General features: G+C 38.8%; 1 protein-coding gene and 1 long non-coding RNA gene across 9 annotated transcripts in view; one reads left to right on the forward strand and one right to left on the reverse strand.

Annotated features, from left to right (window-relative positions):
• Positions 1-13648, reverse strand: part of Rnls (renalase, FAD dependent amine oxidase) — a 289318-nt gene extending 275670 nt beyond the window's left edge. For 3 of the 8 annotated variants that reach the window (XR_012910683.1, XM_075973856.1, XM_075973855.1), the window contains exons 1-4: positions 13357-13648; positions 12639-12744; positions 11994-12136; positions 1143-1301 (exon numbers count right to left, since the gene is read on the reverse strand). Coding sequence is in view for 7 of the 8 variants with exons in the window: in XM_075973856.1 (XP_075829971.1) it covers positions 1143-1301; positions 11994-12136; positions 12639-12744; positions 13357-13474 (526 nt within the window). In the remaining variant the exon portion in view is untranslated. Of the gene's footprint in view, positions 1-1142; positions 1302-11993; positions 12137-12634; positions 12745-13008; positions 13178-13356 lie in introns of those variants that run through there. The other 5 variants (XM_075973854.1, XM_075973853.1, XM_075973858.1 and 2 more) reach the window with 4 other exon arrangements.
• A 31-nt stretch (positions 13649-13679) lies between these two features.
• Positions 13680-16480, forward strand: LOC142850377 (uncharacterized). Its single transcript, XR_012910684.1, has 2 exons — positions 13680-15563; positions 16077-16480. It is a non-coding gene; the product is annotated as an uncharacterized LOC142850377 (long non-coding RNA).
• The last annotated feature ends 255 nt before the right edge of the window (positions 16481-16735 follow it).

Raw genomic sequence — 16735 nt, forward strand, 5'->3', positions numbered from 1 at the left:
TCTGCATACAGCAACCATAGTAGTTACTTTTAGTTTTGCTGTGGCAAAAGACCTGACAAAATCAGCTTAGCGAAGCAGGGTTTCCTCTGGCTCACACTGAGGTTAAAATCCATCATGGTTGCAAGACCCAGAGAGAGGGTCCACAGCTCAAAGTCATCTTGAGTAAATTTCAGACAAATCAGTCCATGCTGGTTTCTTGGCCCTGTTTCTGACACACCTAGCATGGTTTGGGAATGGCTGCATTTCTACTGCCCCTTACTGTTTGGGTTCTATGAAAATAGATCTTTACCTTCACAGTCAACCTCCCTAGGAAGCGACAAGAACTGGTACCATAGGGACAGGCTCAAACCCTTGGAGAGGATGCCTTCTGAGGAGACTTCCCATTTGTCATGTCTCAGGTACATAAAATAGATTTTTATAAAAACTGACCACCCAGCTAGATATATCAACATGCCCTGAGTTTGCAATAAATTTTCGCTTTCTTCAACAAAACCTTTGTAATATTTTAATAGTCCTTTGCATAAGAAAATAGAATATAAAAGAACAATATTGGACTTGCTTACAAAGATGGGTTACTCTGCTTATCGATGGCTCACCAAATTCCTTTTTAAAATACGTTAATTTTTGGGAGAAAATGCTTTCTTTTATTCAAGTAAAGAAAATTCCTTATCATTTTTTAAAATAAATGTGGCTCTTTTGACATAATCTTAGCTCCATCAGGACAATGCATATCCAACTACTCATCAATGAATCTAAAGGACTCCGTCCAACAGCAGTAAATACTTAGCAGTAACCCAGAGAGCAGGAAGATAGGAGATGAGGCATGCCAATATGATGTCAAGATGAACAGCTTTTCTTCAGGATGACCACACAGACGCTGCTCTTTCGGGCCACACTACAGCACATCCAAAATAACACTAAATTGTTTTAAAACAAGGGCAATACGAGAACCGTTCAATTTCGAGCTAATTAAACCATTCTGTAAGTTTCATTACAACCCAGACTAATCAGGAAGTAGACCATAATCATTTTTAAAATATGACACCAGTAGAATTAATCATAGATTTTTCTCTCAAAAAGAAGAGCAAAATTGCGCCCTCCCAATCCATTCCCCAAATGGGTAAATAGCAAGGCTTACTCACAGTTTACGATGTCACCTTGAAGTTCCAGAATCTGAGGAGCTGGCATGGTGAGGACAACAAGGTCAAACTGCTCGGGGGAGCCTGTCTCCTTGGAGACTTCCCACTTGTTATTTCTCAGGTTGATCTGGGTCACACACTGTTTGAAGAAGATTTCTGCACCTGCTCCAAAGGCAAAATCAGGTCCTTGTTACCAGGATTTTCCACACGAATGATGAGGAAATGAGAAACAAAAGTTGATTCATTTAGGTGAACAAATTGCTCCTAACCTTATCTTCTGTGTCGCATCTTTCTTTTCTCTCTATGTCAGTAATATTTACTCCCTTGACCACCTGTACCCCTGGGCCTCCAATCAATGTTCCTTATGAAGGAAACAATTATACAACGATGCTACATTGATCACTACTACTTTTAAATCCATTTCTACTACTACTTCTAAATCCATTTCTACTACTACTTCTAAATCCATTTCTACTACTACTTCTAAATCCATTTCTACTACTACTTCTAAATCCATTTCTACTACTACTTCATGGTCAACTTTCTTTGAGAATTTGTTAGCTCCCTCTAAATCAACTGAGCAAAGCTCAAATGAATGCATAGAGTCTGAAGTAACACGCCCAGGGCCTGAACAGGTTGCACCAGGTCTCTGCAAATATATTATGGTTTTCAGTTTAATGTATTTTATGGAACTCCTGAGTATGTGAATCAGGATATATTGTATGAGAAAAGACTCTATTTTCAATAAAATGGAAAAATACTTATTAGCTGTCTTAGTTACTTTTCATTGCTGCAAAGAGACACCATGATCAAGCAACTTACATAAGAAAACATTTAAGGGGTGGGTCTTGTTTACGGTTTCGGAGAGTGAGTCTGTGCCTATCATGGTGGGAAGTATGGCAGCAGGCAGGCAGGTATGGTACTAGAGAAGTACTTGAGAGTTTATGTGTTGAGACAACAACCAAGAGGTGGAGGGAGAGGAGGACTAACTGGAAATAGCTGAGCTTTTGAAACTAAAAACCCACTTCAGTGACTCACTTCCTTCGACAAAACCATACAACCAAACTTTACTCAAGCAGTCCCACTAACCGGGGACCAAGTATTTAAACATAGGCGTCTATATGAGGGCCACAACACTAGTCAAGCATTTGTTACATATTAAACTAATTTGTTTGTTATATATCATACTAATTTATTTCAAAAATGAAGAAATAGGTATCAATCTGTTAAGCCATGATTTAAAAATATACAGGTGACTAGGAAGCTTGTCATCTTTGCAGAATGAATGTACATTAGTAAATGCCATTAGCAATTCTCAGTAATAATACCTAGCAATTAATTCTCACTAGTATTACCTAGCAGAATAACCTTGAACAATCTTAAAACATATCTGTAGGGGAGATCAAGTTGTCATTAAGGATCAAGACCAAGAAAATCACTGACTTCCTACTTCCTTTCTTAAAATGTACCACAACATTATTATAATGATTTTCCTAATTTTTATGTTGTATTCTCTTTCATTTTAGAGCCACGAATATTTTAATGACCATTTTTTATGTATAGCATACATGATGTTTAACATTGATTATAAACTTGACAATATCTCTAATAACCTAGAACCAAGCCTTTGGGGATGTTTTTGAGAAATTACCTAGATGAGAGATTATCTGAGGCAGAGTGCCCTTAATGTGAATGACACCATTCCCTAGGCTGAGATTCCAAATGCATAAAGGAGGAAGTGTGCTGAGCAGGAGCATTTGTTATCCTCAGCTTCCTGGTGCAGAAGCAATGTGACTGCCTGCACAGGATCCTGCTTCCAGCATTCCTCCCACCATGATGGGCTGGACTTCTGAACAGTAAGCCAAATAAACCCACTCTTTCTGAAGCTTCTTCAACAGGATACCTTCACCATAGCAAGAAGTAAAATAACTAAGACAACATATAACATACAAATCAGAGTACTTGAAACATAATATATTTGGGGGTCATCATTTGTTTAAGAGAATAAAACATTCACCATTAGCTAAAAGAAATTCCAGTTGGGTGAGTAAGTCTTAGTATACTGATATATCAAATTTCAGATTGTGTGAAGACTTTGATTTAGAAACAAATCTGGAGCTGGAAAGATGGCTCAGCCTGAAGATGGGAGTTTGAGTTCCCTGAATCCACATAAATGCAGGGTGTGCATGGTGGCCTGCCTGTAATTCCAGAGCTCAGAAGGCAGAGATCGACCAGATTAGCTGTATCCCAATCAATGAACTTTGGATTCAACTGGAAGACATTGTCCCAATCAATATGCACTGAGTGGTTGAAGAAGACTCCTGATGTCAACCTTGGGCCTACACATGCTAATATGTACACATATATCCCCCACACATACCCATACACATGCAGCCATGAATACATACACATCTGTATACCATACACAGCTACACAAGAACAGAAGTACTTTTATTCAGCTTCATGGATGGGGAAATGATAATACAAGGGGGCAAATCAAAAGCACAGTGAAAGTCAATGTTTATCATCACCCGAGACATTTCATGCTCCCAGGCACTAAAACTCTAGCTCCAGTCCAACTTTATCTGTGAAGCCTCCATTTTACAGAAGTCCCAGCTCAACCTGATCCTTGCTCTCTCTCAACCTATTCAATACAGTGCTTGAAGTTCTAGTTAGAGCAATAAGACAATAAAAGGAGATCAAAGGGATACAAATTAGAAAAGAAAAACTCAAACTTTTACTATTTGCAGATGATATGTTAGTATTCATAAGTGACTCCAAAAATTTGATGAGGGAACTCCTACAGCTGATAAACAATTTCAGTAATGTGGCAGGACACAAGTTCAACTCAAAAGAATTAGTAAGCCCTTCTATATAGAAATGATAAAGTTGCTGAGAAAGAAATCAGAGAAATGTCACCATTTACAATAGCCAAAAATAACATAAAATATCTTGGGATAACACTAACCAAAAAGTGAAATAACTGTACGACAAGAACTTTAAGTCTTTGAAGGAAAAAATTGTGGAAGATATCAGAAAATGGAAAGATCTCCCATGCTCTTAGAAAGGTAAGATCAACATAGCAAAAAATGGCAATCCTACCAAAAGCAATCTACAGATTCAATGCAATCCCTATCAAAATTCCAGCACAATTTTTCACAGATCTTGAAAGAACAATAATCAACTTCATATGGAAAAACAAAAAACCCATAAAAGCCAAAACAATCCTCTACAATAAAGGAACTTCTGGAGGCATCACCGTCCATGACGTCAAGCTCTATTATAGACCTACAGTAATGAAAACAGCTTGGTATTGGCATAAAAACAGACAGGTGGATCAATGGAATTGAATCAAAGACCCTGATAATTGATCCACACACTTTTGAACACATGATTTTTGACTAAGAAGCTAAAATTATACAATTTTATTTATTTACTTATATTGAAGAAAGCATCTTCAATGAATGGGCTGGCATAACTGGATGTCAACATGTAAAAGAATGCAAATAAATCCATAGCTATCCCCATGCACAAAACTTAAGTTCAAATGGATCAAAAACCTCAACATAAATCTGGCCACACTGAACCTCATCGAAGAGAAAGTGGGAAGTAGCCTTGAAAGCATGGGAACAGATCACTTCCTAAATATAACACCAGTACCACAGACACTGAGAGCAACAATTAATAAATGGGAACTCCTGAAATTGAGAAGCTTCTGTAAGGCAAAGGACATAGTCACTATCCATTTCCCATACTCATGTCTTTCACTGTCCCTTGAAGAATGCTAAGCTACAGGAGGCAACCAAATGTTGCAAGTAAAATGTAAATGTTAGAGGGGGCATAGTGCTAACTGGGTCAAGGGATTAATCTTGCTTCAGGCAGTGAGCATTGTTCTGTTCAAACCTGAAGGCAAGAGGGGTGCCAAGGTGCCTGAGGTCTTTCCGAGGTCTCTGCTTTGGGAAGGTACAAACAATTTTTACTTTTAACCTTTATCCACCATTTCTTTATCCCCACAAAGCAATTCTGTTTAACTTTTTGACTTATTTGGAATATCTTGCTAAATTTATCTTACTCCATGGTCTCTTCCAGAACTCAGTTAAAGCAAATAATTCTATTTTGTTTACATTGTCCTCTAATAATAATCTGTTAGGAGAGAGCTGCTATTGTTGGCTCTGTGTGTGTGTGTTTATGTATGTATGTGAGTGTGTGTGTTTATGTGTGTGAGGATATGTGTGAGTGTGTGTGTTTATGTGAGGATTTGTGTGTGTGTGTGTGTGTGTGTGTGTGTGTGTGTATTTAAATGGGATTAAAATCCACTAGCCTATAAACTTCCCCATACTTCAGCAGAAATTCTTGGACATCAAGTCTGATGGCTCAAGGTGTTCTATAAGGTGAACATCAGAAGTGTTGTAAATGCTGACCCGAGACAAGCAGTACCAGGAACACATGTGCACGTCCCAGCCTCCAAGCAAGTCACAAAAATCTATAACCTCCAAGGATTAGGTATAGAAGTCTTTGTTCTACAAGCTCCCTTAACAGGAAAAAGAATACCACATGAAAAAAGAAAGAAAGAAAACTCATTGCAGTAGTTGAGCAGATCCAAAACTAACACAACTCCTGCAAAATCCACCCCGAAATTCATATTTACAAAGAAGAAATAATTGAACTTTCCAGGAAGGAGGAATTTCTTTGTGGGAGTAATTAATAACTTCCATAAGACACCAGACATTAAATTTATAAATGCTCTGGAAACTCCCACCTGGAAACAGAGAGCACACCTGTTCTCAAGAGGCACTTTGAGCTCAAGAAAGTGAGCTTCATGCATAAACTTCATGAAGAAAATCTTCAGTGGCTTCCCACCACACTTAACAATACACTGTAAAATCTTCTAACACCATTTACAAAACATTTATGCCAAGTTTAATCTTGTACTTCATTTTTCCACTTTCTCATTCAAACTACTCCCCAGTCATAGCTAACTTTTAATTTCCTGAATGCACTTTGCTGTGTCTACTTCATGACCGCTCCAATTCCTTCTCTGTGGAACTCTAACCCCTTGGCCCTTGCCCTACTTCACATTTGTTGACTTTAAAGCATCCATGAAATGTCAGTTCCCTGTTGACACTCTCCTTGACAAAATCTTTTCAGTTCACCTCTCTGCAATCTATGTCATATTAGGTATTATTACTAAATATTCATTCTAAGTACTCACACCCCATCCTTTTTAGCAATTACTATACATCTTTTTGTTTTGTTTTGTTTTGTTTTGGATGATAGGGCTTCGCTGTATCTTAGGAACTAGCTCTTGTAGACCAGGCTGTCCTCGAAAAATTATATATCTTTTATTAAAGGAACAGTTTAATGTCTCCCTACCCTACCACTGCATTCTACATTAACAGACAGGAACTGTCTTATTATCGTTTTGCCCAGTTACACTTTTTCTATTCGGTCAAAAGAGGGCAGCACTACCCCAAACCTGAGTTAGCAAACCTGGGCTTACTAAAAGCAGCTACAGTAACCACTTAAAAACATGGTCAGGGAAAGGTGAAACTCGTGCCCCTCCTGAGCTCTTCGTGATGTCTTTACCACCAGTTCCATGGAGAAGTATGTCTGGGAAATGCCTGTGAGAGTCTTGGACAAGGAATCATAGCTGGCTAAGAGTTGAAAGACTTACCAGCCAAGCAATGCCCAGAAGAGAGGGTTCCATAACATCCAGTACATGCTATTTAATGAGAATTTTTAATTTTGTACATAGCTATCTAGATAGAGGACTAGTAATGTTTAATCATTTTATAAAAGCAAATGTGTTTCTTCTATATAGTTTCTTCATTTCACCCCCAACCTCCCTCTGTGTGTGTGTGTGTGCTTGTGCGTGTGTGTTTGTGTACACACACTGATACCTAGCTATACTCAAACATGTGGAGGTCAGAAGAGGAGTCTATCAGATGCTTTCTACCTAATTTTTTGAGGAAAGTTCTCACTAAACATACAGCTGGCCATTTTAGCTAGCCAGAGTTTTTTTTCTTATATCATTTCCTATGGATTAGTTTTAGCAAGGAGCACCTGGAATTTCTGAGATGAGACCTGAAGACACAGAAGAGCTCTCTAAATGTACTGATTAAAGTAGATGATGCAATAGTCACATAGCTTGTTACTACTTTACAGCATCCCTTGAAAGAACACTGTACTGGATAAATGTCATGATTACTTAGCAGGGAGAACTGTGATAGAACCACACAGGCTCACTTCCCTTACATCGATTTTAGAAAAAAGTAAGCAAACGAAAAGGGAAGATAATGAGAGGTAAATATTACTGTGTAAAAGTCCTCAGAGCTGACAGCAAATTAAACCAACTGTCTTTCTAAAATAAATTAATCCTGTCCACTTTGACAAGTCATGCTGCATATAGTGACTTTCCATATTGCTGACCAATATTATTGTGAAGGAATATGATAAAGGAAGAATTAATACATTGATATTTCCGTCTGTTAAAGGGACAACACAAATAAAAACTTCTAGCCCAGGGACCCAGAGGATAAATTCATCTTCTTGTGAATTTTTGGGAATACATAAAGCACTTTTAAAGGTTGATGCATCATTCTCTGTCCAGGTAGAGTTACTAATGCTGGAAGAAAGAAATACCATGACCAAGGCAACTTGGGGGAAAGGGTTTATTGCAGCTTACAAGTCCAGATTATTACCATCAGTCCATCAGTCCATCAGTGAGAGAAGTCAGGCAAGGAATTCAGACAGGGCAGGACACTGGAGGCAGCAGCCAAAGCAGAAGCCATGGAGGGGTGCTGCTTACTGGCTTGCTCATCATAGCTTGCTCAGCCTGCTTTCATACAGGTCACAGGATCACCAGCCAAGGGATGGCACTACCCACAACATGCTGGGCTCTCCCATATCAATCACTAATTAAGAAAATGCTTTATAGCCGTTCTTGGGCCATCTTTCTCATTTGAGGTTCCCTCTTTTCAGATACTCTAGCTTGTATCAAGTTGGCTTAAAACTCTCTAGCATACTCTCCAGATGTCACACACAGAAACTTGGTGTAGGAGGCCCTTCTGTCTTTGTGTTGCTTTCATTGGTTAATAAAGAAACTGCTTGGGCCTGTTGATAGGGCAGAACTTAGGGAGGCAGGGAAAATTAAACAAAATGCTGGGAGGAAGAAGGAAGAGTCAGAGAGAAGCCATGGATTCTCCTCCTGAGATAGACACAGATCAGAATCTTGCCAGTAAACCACTGCCATGTGGCGATATACAGATTAATAGAAATGGGTTAAATTAATATAAGAGTTAGCCAATAAGAAGCTAGAGCTAATGGGCCAAGCAGTGTTTTAATAAATTTCTGTGTGATTATTTCGGGGCTAAGATAGCCAGGTGGCCAGGACAAACAAGTGGGCCTTCCTGTTATAGAAACTGGTAGGTAATTAATCTTCCAGACTGTATAAAGAAACAGGACAGTAACATTCTTCTGGAGCCAATAATTAAATGATAAAAAGTCAGTGCACTATGAAGCTGTTGACTTGAGCCGTATGTTCACCAACATATAAGTCCAGACAGTATGATACTCAGCCTCAAAATACAGGAAAAAAAAATCAAAGGCGGGGAGGAAGGGCCTTTAAAAATAAATGTTGAATGGGAAGGCATGCACATTCTTCATTGTCTCCCATAGGAAAGCTAATAGGAAACAATAAAGTCAAATTTTCAGAAAGTTCTGCTTCTGCTATATACCAGCAAAGGCACTGACTGGTACTCAGTGAACCAATGCCTTGTTGTATCATTAGTCATTAGGAATAATGATAGCTGCCTCAGGTGGTTGTTAAGGATTAGGAATGACGTGTGCTAAATGGTTAACACTTACTAAATGATAGCTACAGTCCTATTGGTACTTTGAACAATCCCACTCCAGTAAGTACCAATGACAAATGAAAAGACAAACAGAACAGTAGAAAAGAACATCTGTGAGACTTTTTTTTCCAGTTTTTAGACCTGGGGCACAGACACAGAAGACTGACTATGTTGACAATCTGATTGCTTTCATTGTGAGTATATAAAAAATATATTTCTGATTTTTAAATAATTATACACTTTGGAAAGTAAAAATGTTGAATTTTTTTTTAAAAAAGAAAAAAGAAAGTGCCTCCATAAGATACAATTGTAGGGCATCTTCTTAATTGGAGATTGATGGGGGAGGGCCCAGCTCATTGTGGGTGGTGGTCCCTGGGATGGTGGTCCTAGGTCCTATTAGAAAGCAGACTGAGCATGGCATAAGGAGAAAGCCAGTAAGCAGCACCCTTCATGGCCTCTGAATCAGCTTCTGCCTCCAGATTCCTGCCCTGTTTGAGCTCCTACCCTTACTTTCTTCAATGATGAACAGTAATGTGGCAGCATAAAACAAATAAACGCTTTCCTCCCCAAGCTGCTTTTGGTCATGGTGTGTATCACATCAATAATATTCACATATTTGATCAAACAATGTTCCGGGTTCTGCAAATACTGTGGGAAATTTTAGTTGATATTAAATTTAATATGAGAAAGGTAGATTGCTCTCCTTAATGCAGTGAGCTTCAATCAATTAGTTGAAGGGCTAACTAAGGCAAAAACATTTACCTGCCTGCCAAGCAAAGAATGACTCCTGTTAGATGGTCTTACAACTGTGTCTTAAACTTTTTTTCATTGTCTTAAAACTAGAACTGAAACATTGGCTCTTCTTGAGTCTTGAGCCTGTTAATCTTCGGACTGGACTGTGGAATATTCCTTTACACTATGTTAATATATGTTACTGTAATTGGGTTAATAAAGAAGTTGACTGGCCAATAGCTGGACAGGATATTGTTAGGTGGAAGAGCCATACTGAGAATGTTAGGAAGAAGAAATGCAGAGGGAGCAAGATATGCTGGAGGACAGGTAAAGCCATGAGTCATATGGCAGAACATAGATTAATAGAAATGGGTTAATTTAAGTGGTAAGAGCTAGTTAGTAATCAGTCTGAGCTATCAGTTGAGCATTTATTATTAATATTAAGTCTGTACATTTATTTTGGAGCTGGTGGTCCCAACCAAAACTCCAACTACACTGGACCTAAATCATCAGCTCTCCTGAGTGTGAAGCTTGTTGACTCATCTTTCAGACCTTGAACTTGATAGTCTTCATAATCATGTGGGCCAATTCTTTATTCTCTCTCTTTCTTCCCCCTTCTTTCCTTCTCATGAGTACACACACACACACACATACACACACAAACACACACACTTTCACTTCTCATAGATATTAAAAACTGATAACAATATATTATCCCCAAGATATGCACATTCTCTGATGCTCAAGTCACTTACATAACATGGCATACTATTTGCAGGTAACTAATACATGCCTTCCAATATACTTTAAAACATTCCAGATTTCTCATAATGCCTAGAACAGGATAAATGTTAAGTCAATGGATATTTTATAATGTGTTGTTTAGAGAATTATAGAATAAAAAAGTCCATATATGCAGGACAACAAAAATAACTATACATATTACTAAACATGCATTAAAAAAATCAAGGTGAACCATATCCTAAAGACAGATGCTAAAGAAACAGACTAAGGGTCCATGAATCAGAGAGTGTGCCTACACATCACTTCTCTCTCATGGAGCATACCGTAAGTTGTGCGGCAACTTTATGCTTGTTTTTTAGAACCTTCTGGAATTGTTTTTCAGATTTTGGTTTATTTGGTTGTTTATTGAGACAGGATCTCACACTATAGCACTTCCTTGCTTGGCACTCACTAATCCAAGTTGTCCTTGAACTTGAGGTGGTTGTGCATCTGCCTCCAAAGTCCTAAGAAAACAGGTATATGCCACCATGCCTATCCCTTTTTCAATGTTTCTGAACTACAGCCGGTAATGGGTATAGAATATCTGAATGGAGAAGGGGGAGTACGACATATTCTACTGGTTCGGTTTCTCTGACACTTTCATAGTCTGAATATCAAATGGAGAAATGGCCTACCCCAGAACTGTATTTTTTAGGTGTTCTGTTGTATGTTCAATCTCATTGACCTTTCACAGGTTCAGATTCTTGACGTTTTCATTAAGTAATGCTGACAAGGAAGACCAATATTCTAATAATTATATAAATAACTGTGAAAAAATAAATTTTCAGCTTAGACCTTTCCGTAGTAATCTTGAATGGGGTACTTCGCCAAATTACAAATTTCCAAGAAAGCTTGCTCTATAATAGGAAAATAATTTATCACCCAAGAAAACCTTTATTTTGTCTTTTTATAAGATATCAGTTTTCACAGCATTCATAAAATGCATAAAGAAAAATTGAAAATTCTAATAGAATATGGTCCAATTATGAATAAGAAATTTAAAAAAAATGCCAAGAGCTGGTTAACAACAAAACAAAAAGTGTATAAATTCCCTTATAACTTAGGAAATAAAGAACAAAACTATAAAAATATGATGTTTTGGACATACTATGCCAATAAAAATTTAAAATTTCCATAACACTCAGATGTGAAGAACATTCTCATTCACTACTGATGAGACCAGTTTTTAAGAGTAACACAACCTGTTAGAATTCAATCCTATTGCAATGTCAAGGTGAGAAATGAAAAACTGTTCTTATACACTCAAAAATTAGTGAATATAAATGAATACAAATAGATTAGTAGTAAATAAAGACTGCCATACAGCTCACTAAGACCTGCAAATTGATTCTAGGTTTACTTTGGAGGAAGGAAAGGCATATTTTAATGAGAAGACAATAGCTTAACTATTTTTATAATCGTCTATACGATACTAACATTGACTACACAACTTTCATCCTGAAAGGTAGAGAAAATCAAGCCCCACCTGATTTTTTCAAGTAGTGCTTAACAATTGAGGAAATTCCTTGTGGTGCCACAAAGTTGCTATCTCCTTCTTGCACCTTCATTCCTTCAATAGGAGAGGTCAGAGGCTCCAAAATCCCATGAGCTAACAGCTCCTCATAAAACCTGAAATAACCATATGGAAATGTATAGTGTGATTAGCTATGAAACCACTGTCTTGTCATCTAAAAAAATCAAATCACACTATAAATCATACAATAAACTCACTGTTAAGTGTGTTAAACCAAATGTAATTCAGGAGAAGAGCAAAAATCCTCTAAGAACCTGTAAATCTTCTGCTGACATTATGGCTAATTTCAATTTCAAGTCCTATTTCTCTAAATAAAAGTGAAGTCAAGAAAAATACATAGAAAAGTATTATATGCTCCATTTTAAATGTGCTTAGAAATACTATCATTACACTCTGCCATCTTCACAACTAACAATTACTAAAATGTATTGAGCCCTTTTCTTTGTTCCATATATAATGTTATACGGTCTTCACAAGGATCGTAAGAACATTTCACTGTCATAAGAGGCAACGTTTGACAATGTGTTAGGAAGGATGATTGTTTTATTTTACATCATACATCTATCTACTAAGACTCCAGAGGAGTGACTTACTTACTCTCGATGCTTTTTTGCATAATGAGGCGTGCGGGTGATGTACTGAGCTCCCAAGTCAGCCGTGCATCGGGGATTATGAGGACTCTTGGCAGTAATCATTCTTCCCCCTTAAAATAATTCATAAGCAATTGTCAGTGCATAGAATGAGCCTTTTCAAAATTGTACAACTTACCCTAGCTAGACTGGTGGCTTTATTGTCCTTGTCCAAATACGTTAAAAACATTATTAATCTAAGCTGAAGTTTTTATCGTTGCTTATAGTCCTGGATATTTGGTCACTGTAATTTTTTTATTATTTGAATAATTAAAAAAAAAGGACTCGTGAATGTTGTACTACTGCCCTACCGTGTTACTAGTACATATTGTGTTAACCTGAAGAAACGAACAAAACAGTGGATGACTAAGTCGAAATGGACGAAATGCCAGAGTGACTAAGGAAGGCTCCAGTCAGGACGTTCAGTCTAGCCATTTGCAAAGTCTTGGTCAAGGAAAACGCGGGAGTCTGTAGACCCGCCGTTCTCGGGCCCAACCGGGACCTCCACTCGCGCGCGCGCACCCAGCCTTCCGGCTGTGGCAGCCAGGGGTCACGTGAGGCGGTGACGGCGGTGGCGCGCTCCCACCGCGGCCCAAGGCCGGGCTTTTCCCCGCCGAGCGGCCGGGTGCGGGAGACGGCTCCGAGGAGCCGGTCCGCCCTCCTGCTCCCGCCCTCCCTCCGCTCACCTGCGTCGCCAGCCCTGTCCCACAGCGCGAGGTACAGCGGGCCGGCTATGGCCTTCCTCAGCAGCGCGGCGCACAGACTTCCGGTCAGCCCGGCGCCCACCACCAGCACCCGGAGCATGGCTGCGGCTCTCTTGCGGCTGGTCCGGCGGCGGAGGCTCGGAGTGTCGCCGGCTCACGCAGCCACCTTGTCCCTTCGACCGTCAGGACCGTGCCCTGGGCGGGCCGCCTGCGCCGGAGAGGGCGGGGAAGCCTGCAGCGGTGGCCGAGACCGAGACAGCCCGCCCTGGTCTGCACTGGAGCTCGCCGGGTGAGCCCCGAATCCCATCGGCCCCTGGAGAAAGATCTGGAAGGCACAGCCGCGGCCTGGGCCTCGGAGGAGGACTGCAGTGAGGGGAGGAAACAGCGGCCATGGATGCCACAGCTGGGTTTCTTCTGGAGTCTTATAGACCACTTCTGGTGACAGAAAGGGATTTTGAGATCAGGGAGATGTTTTGGTTACAGTAGTTCAGAGACTACAAATTATATGTTTCCTGATGTCGGCTGCTCCGTCTATGAAATGTGGAAAATAATGCATCCTTTCCAAAGCTGTGAAGAATACAGATACTTGGTTCACCAGGAAATTTTACATCACTTACCACGTCAACAAATGCTAACTCCTGTGTCCAAATGGATTCACTGTGCACCAAGAGATCTAATGTGAAATGCATTCTGCCACCACCACTGTCCTGTCTTCAACTTTGTCCTAAAAGTTCTCAGTGAAACAAAAAGAAATGAAAAATAGGAACCATTAAAAAATAGTTACCTGAAAAATGTGGGATCTTGGCAATAGTGGTCAATAGCAATAACACATTTAAAAATCAAGTTTTGCTTAATGTCTACATGATAACAAACATTTCCATGAATCAGATTTCTATTTGATCAGTTCTTTTGTTTAGCTAAGAAAAGAACTGAAAGAAAGTATGGACGAACATAGCTACCCTAAAAAGATATGTAAGCATAGCAATAAAAGATCAGAAAAAGGATTGAATGCATAATGATTTGTAACTGTTTTTACAGAGTACAAATAATGTTTATGTGTGAAAATGAATTTCTTATGAAAGTCACAAAAGACACCAATGACAAAGCCAAAGAAGTATGTAAATCAAGTAGATTTCTAAAACTAAAAAGAACCACAAAATTCAATAAAGATATCTTTAACCGTTCTACATTAAAAAGTAAGGAGTGGATCTGGGGGAGACAGAAGGTAGTTAGGAACTGGAAGGAGTGGGGTGAGGGGAAACTGCAGTTGGGAAGTAATGTATGAGAGAAGAATGCATAAAGATATTAGAAAATAAAATTGTGAAAAGATTTAAAAGTGGCCAGCAAATGTCCAAGAATCAGGATAAGACAATATCACTACCCTCATTTTGTGTCTCTATCTCTTCTCTCAGTCATCTTAGACTCCAGGAAAGGTCTGATGGAAAGACTTCTGTGATGAAAACGGAAACTACAACCTCAAACTACAATGGTTTTCTTATGGAGATCAGATCCACTTTGGCAATCCTGAGATACTGATCAATCAGACACAGGTTGTCCAAAATAGATGAGCTGCATTCTTATACTCCCTGCCTCGACCTCTGTGCCTCCCCCATTTAATCTGGGAACTCCTGCTGGAAGGTCTGCAGAGGGGCTAAGACCTCAGCCTCTGTCTTTCACATTAATTAATTAAAATCCTCCTGTGCATTTTCAACATGACTTGTTTACTCTTTTGAAGTGAGTGACTGGACCTACCTTATTGATCCATTTCAACTGCAGACTCCAATAGGACTCTGATAATGAAATGGTATTCCATGTTAGGAATTCCTTTTTAAAATATTAAAAGCCTGTATTTGTTCAGGATACAGCAAAAACTACAAACCACTCAAACGTAATGGATATGTTTTCAGGAGTACAGTTTTGCAGTATGTATGAGTATGTTGTTTTATTGTGCCTCACATATATTCTCTTTGTTTTGTAACACACTGAAGGATCTGAAAACCCTACAGTGACATTTGAGCAAGTTTGTGCGGTATTTTGGTTTTTTTCTTTTTTTTTTTTTTTTTTTTGGTTTTTCGAGACAGGGTTTCTCTGTGGTTTTGGAGCCTGTCCTGGAACTAGCTCTGCGGTATTTTGTTAGCACCTCACATAATCATCACTCAACAATAGTTTTAAAGGCATCTGCATTTTTGGTATGCTATCATTGTATGCTTCATAGACCATACTGTTTCATAAACCCAAAAATTTACATCTCTTACTTTATTATATTTGTTTGATTGAGATAGGCAGTCTCAAAAGTCTTAAAGCTGTCAAACTAGGTATTTTTCCTGGGGGAAAGAATATATCAATATAACTTAAACTTTGTCAATATGTTTAGTGTAATGCTTAGGAACACTGAAGTATACAATAAATAGATGATTAGGTTAGATATGGCTATCCTTATATCTATATTACAGATACCAAAAAGATGTATGCACAACTACTTCCTGCCTGTCTGGGTCCGTGCGCCCCAACATAGAAACTATTTTTTCCTAACTGAACCAGTATGGAGGCGCGAGAAATAATGAAACGCAGTTCACACAGCCATATCGGAAGGGCATCGCAGGCTTCATTCATTACTGAAGATGTACCCGCGTTTATTATTCAAAACACCTTTTATCCCCCAGGTAAACCAAGGTGGATACTCATTAATATTCTCTTTCCAGGGGACCGCAGGACTATCGAAAACACCTGCACCTTAAGTCACCAGCTTTGGAATCAACACCTCTCCCCAGGCGATCTACATAATAACAAAAGTCAAGGAGCCATACATTCTGAGTCTTTGTCAGGTGGCTAGCATGTTTGGCAGGATTGCAGCTGCCTTGGAAATTAAGCATGGCCAGAGAGACTGGCTGTAAATATTTTGTATGAAATATGGGCCTACACTTGCCTAATATTGAATAACCAGGCTACAAAATAGTTTAATCCCACACTTTTATAGATGCACACACATATACAATATTACAGAAATGTGAGAGGGGACATACACAATTTCAAATATATTGTGGAGAACATATATAACTCTTTTTTTCTTACCTATAAGTAATAAAGCTAGCATGCTTGAAAAAGATGATAAGCAACTGCATTCAAGTTTATTATAGTCTGAGAAAATTCTCTGAAATTAAAGGTGTAAATCATGTGGTATTTAGTCATACAATGCTAATGTATCGAAATTGTCTAATAGTAAAATGTATTTCAGGCCATTGCTTCTGACTGTTATCTGACCAGTCTACATGGTAAATGCAAACACTTAAGTTTAAGGAGGTTTGTCCAGGGTTATATATCATGCCAATAGTAAACACCAAACTGGTTTCATGATCCATCC

This window comes from Microtus pennsylvanicus, chromosome 5 (genome assembly GCF_037038515.1).
Source record: "Microtus pennsylvanicus isolate mMicPen1 chromosome 5, mMicPen1.hap1, whole genome shotgun sequence".
NCBI lineage: Eukaryota > Metazoa > Chordata > Mammalia > Rodentia > Cricetidae > Microtus > Microtus pennsylvanicus.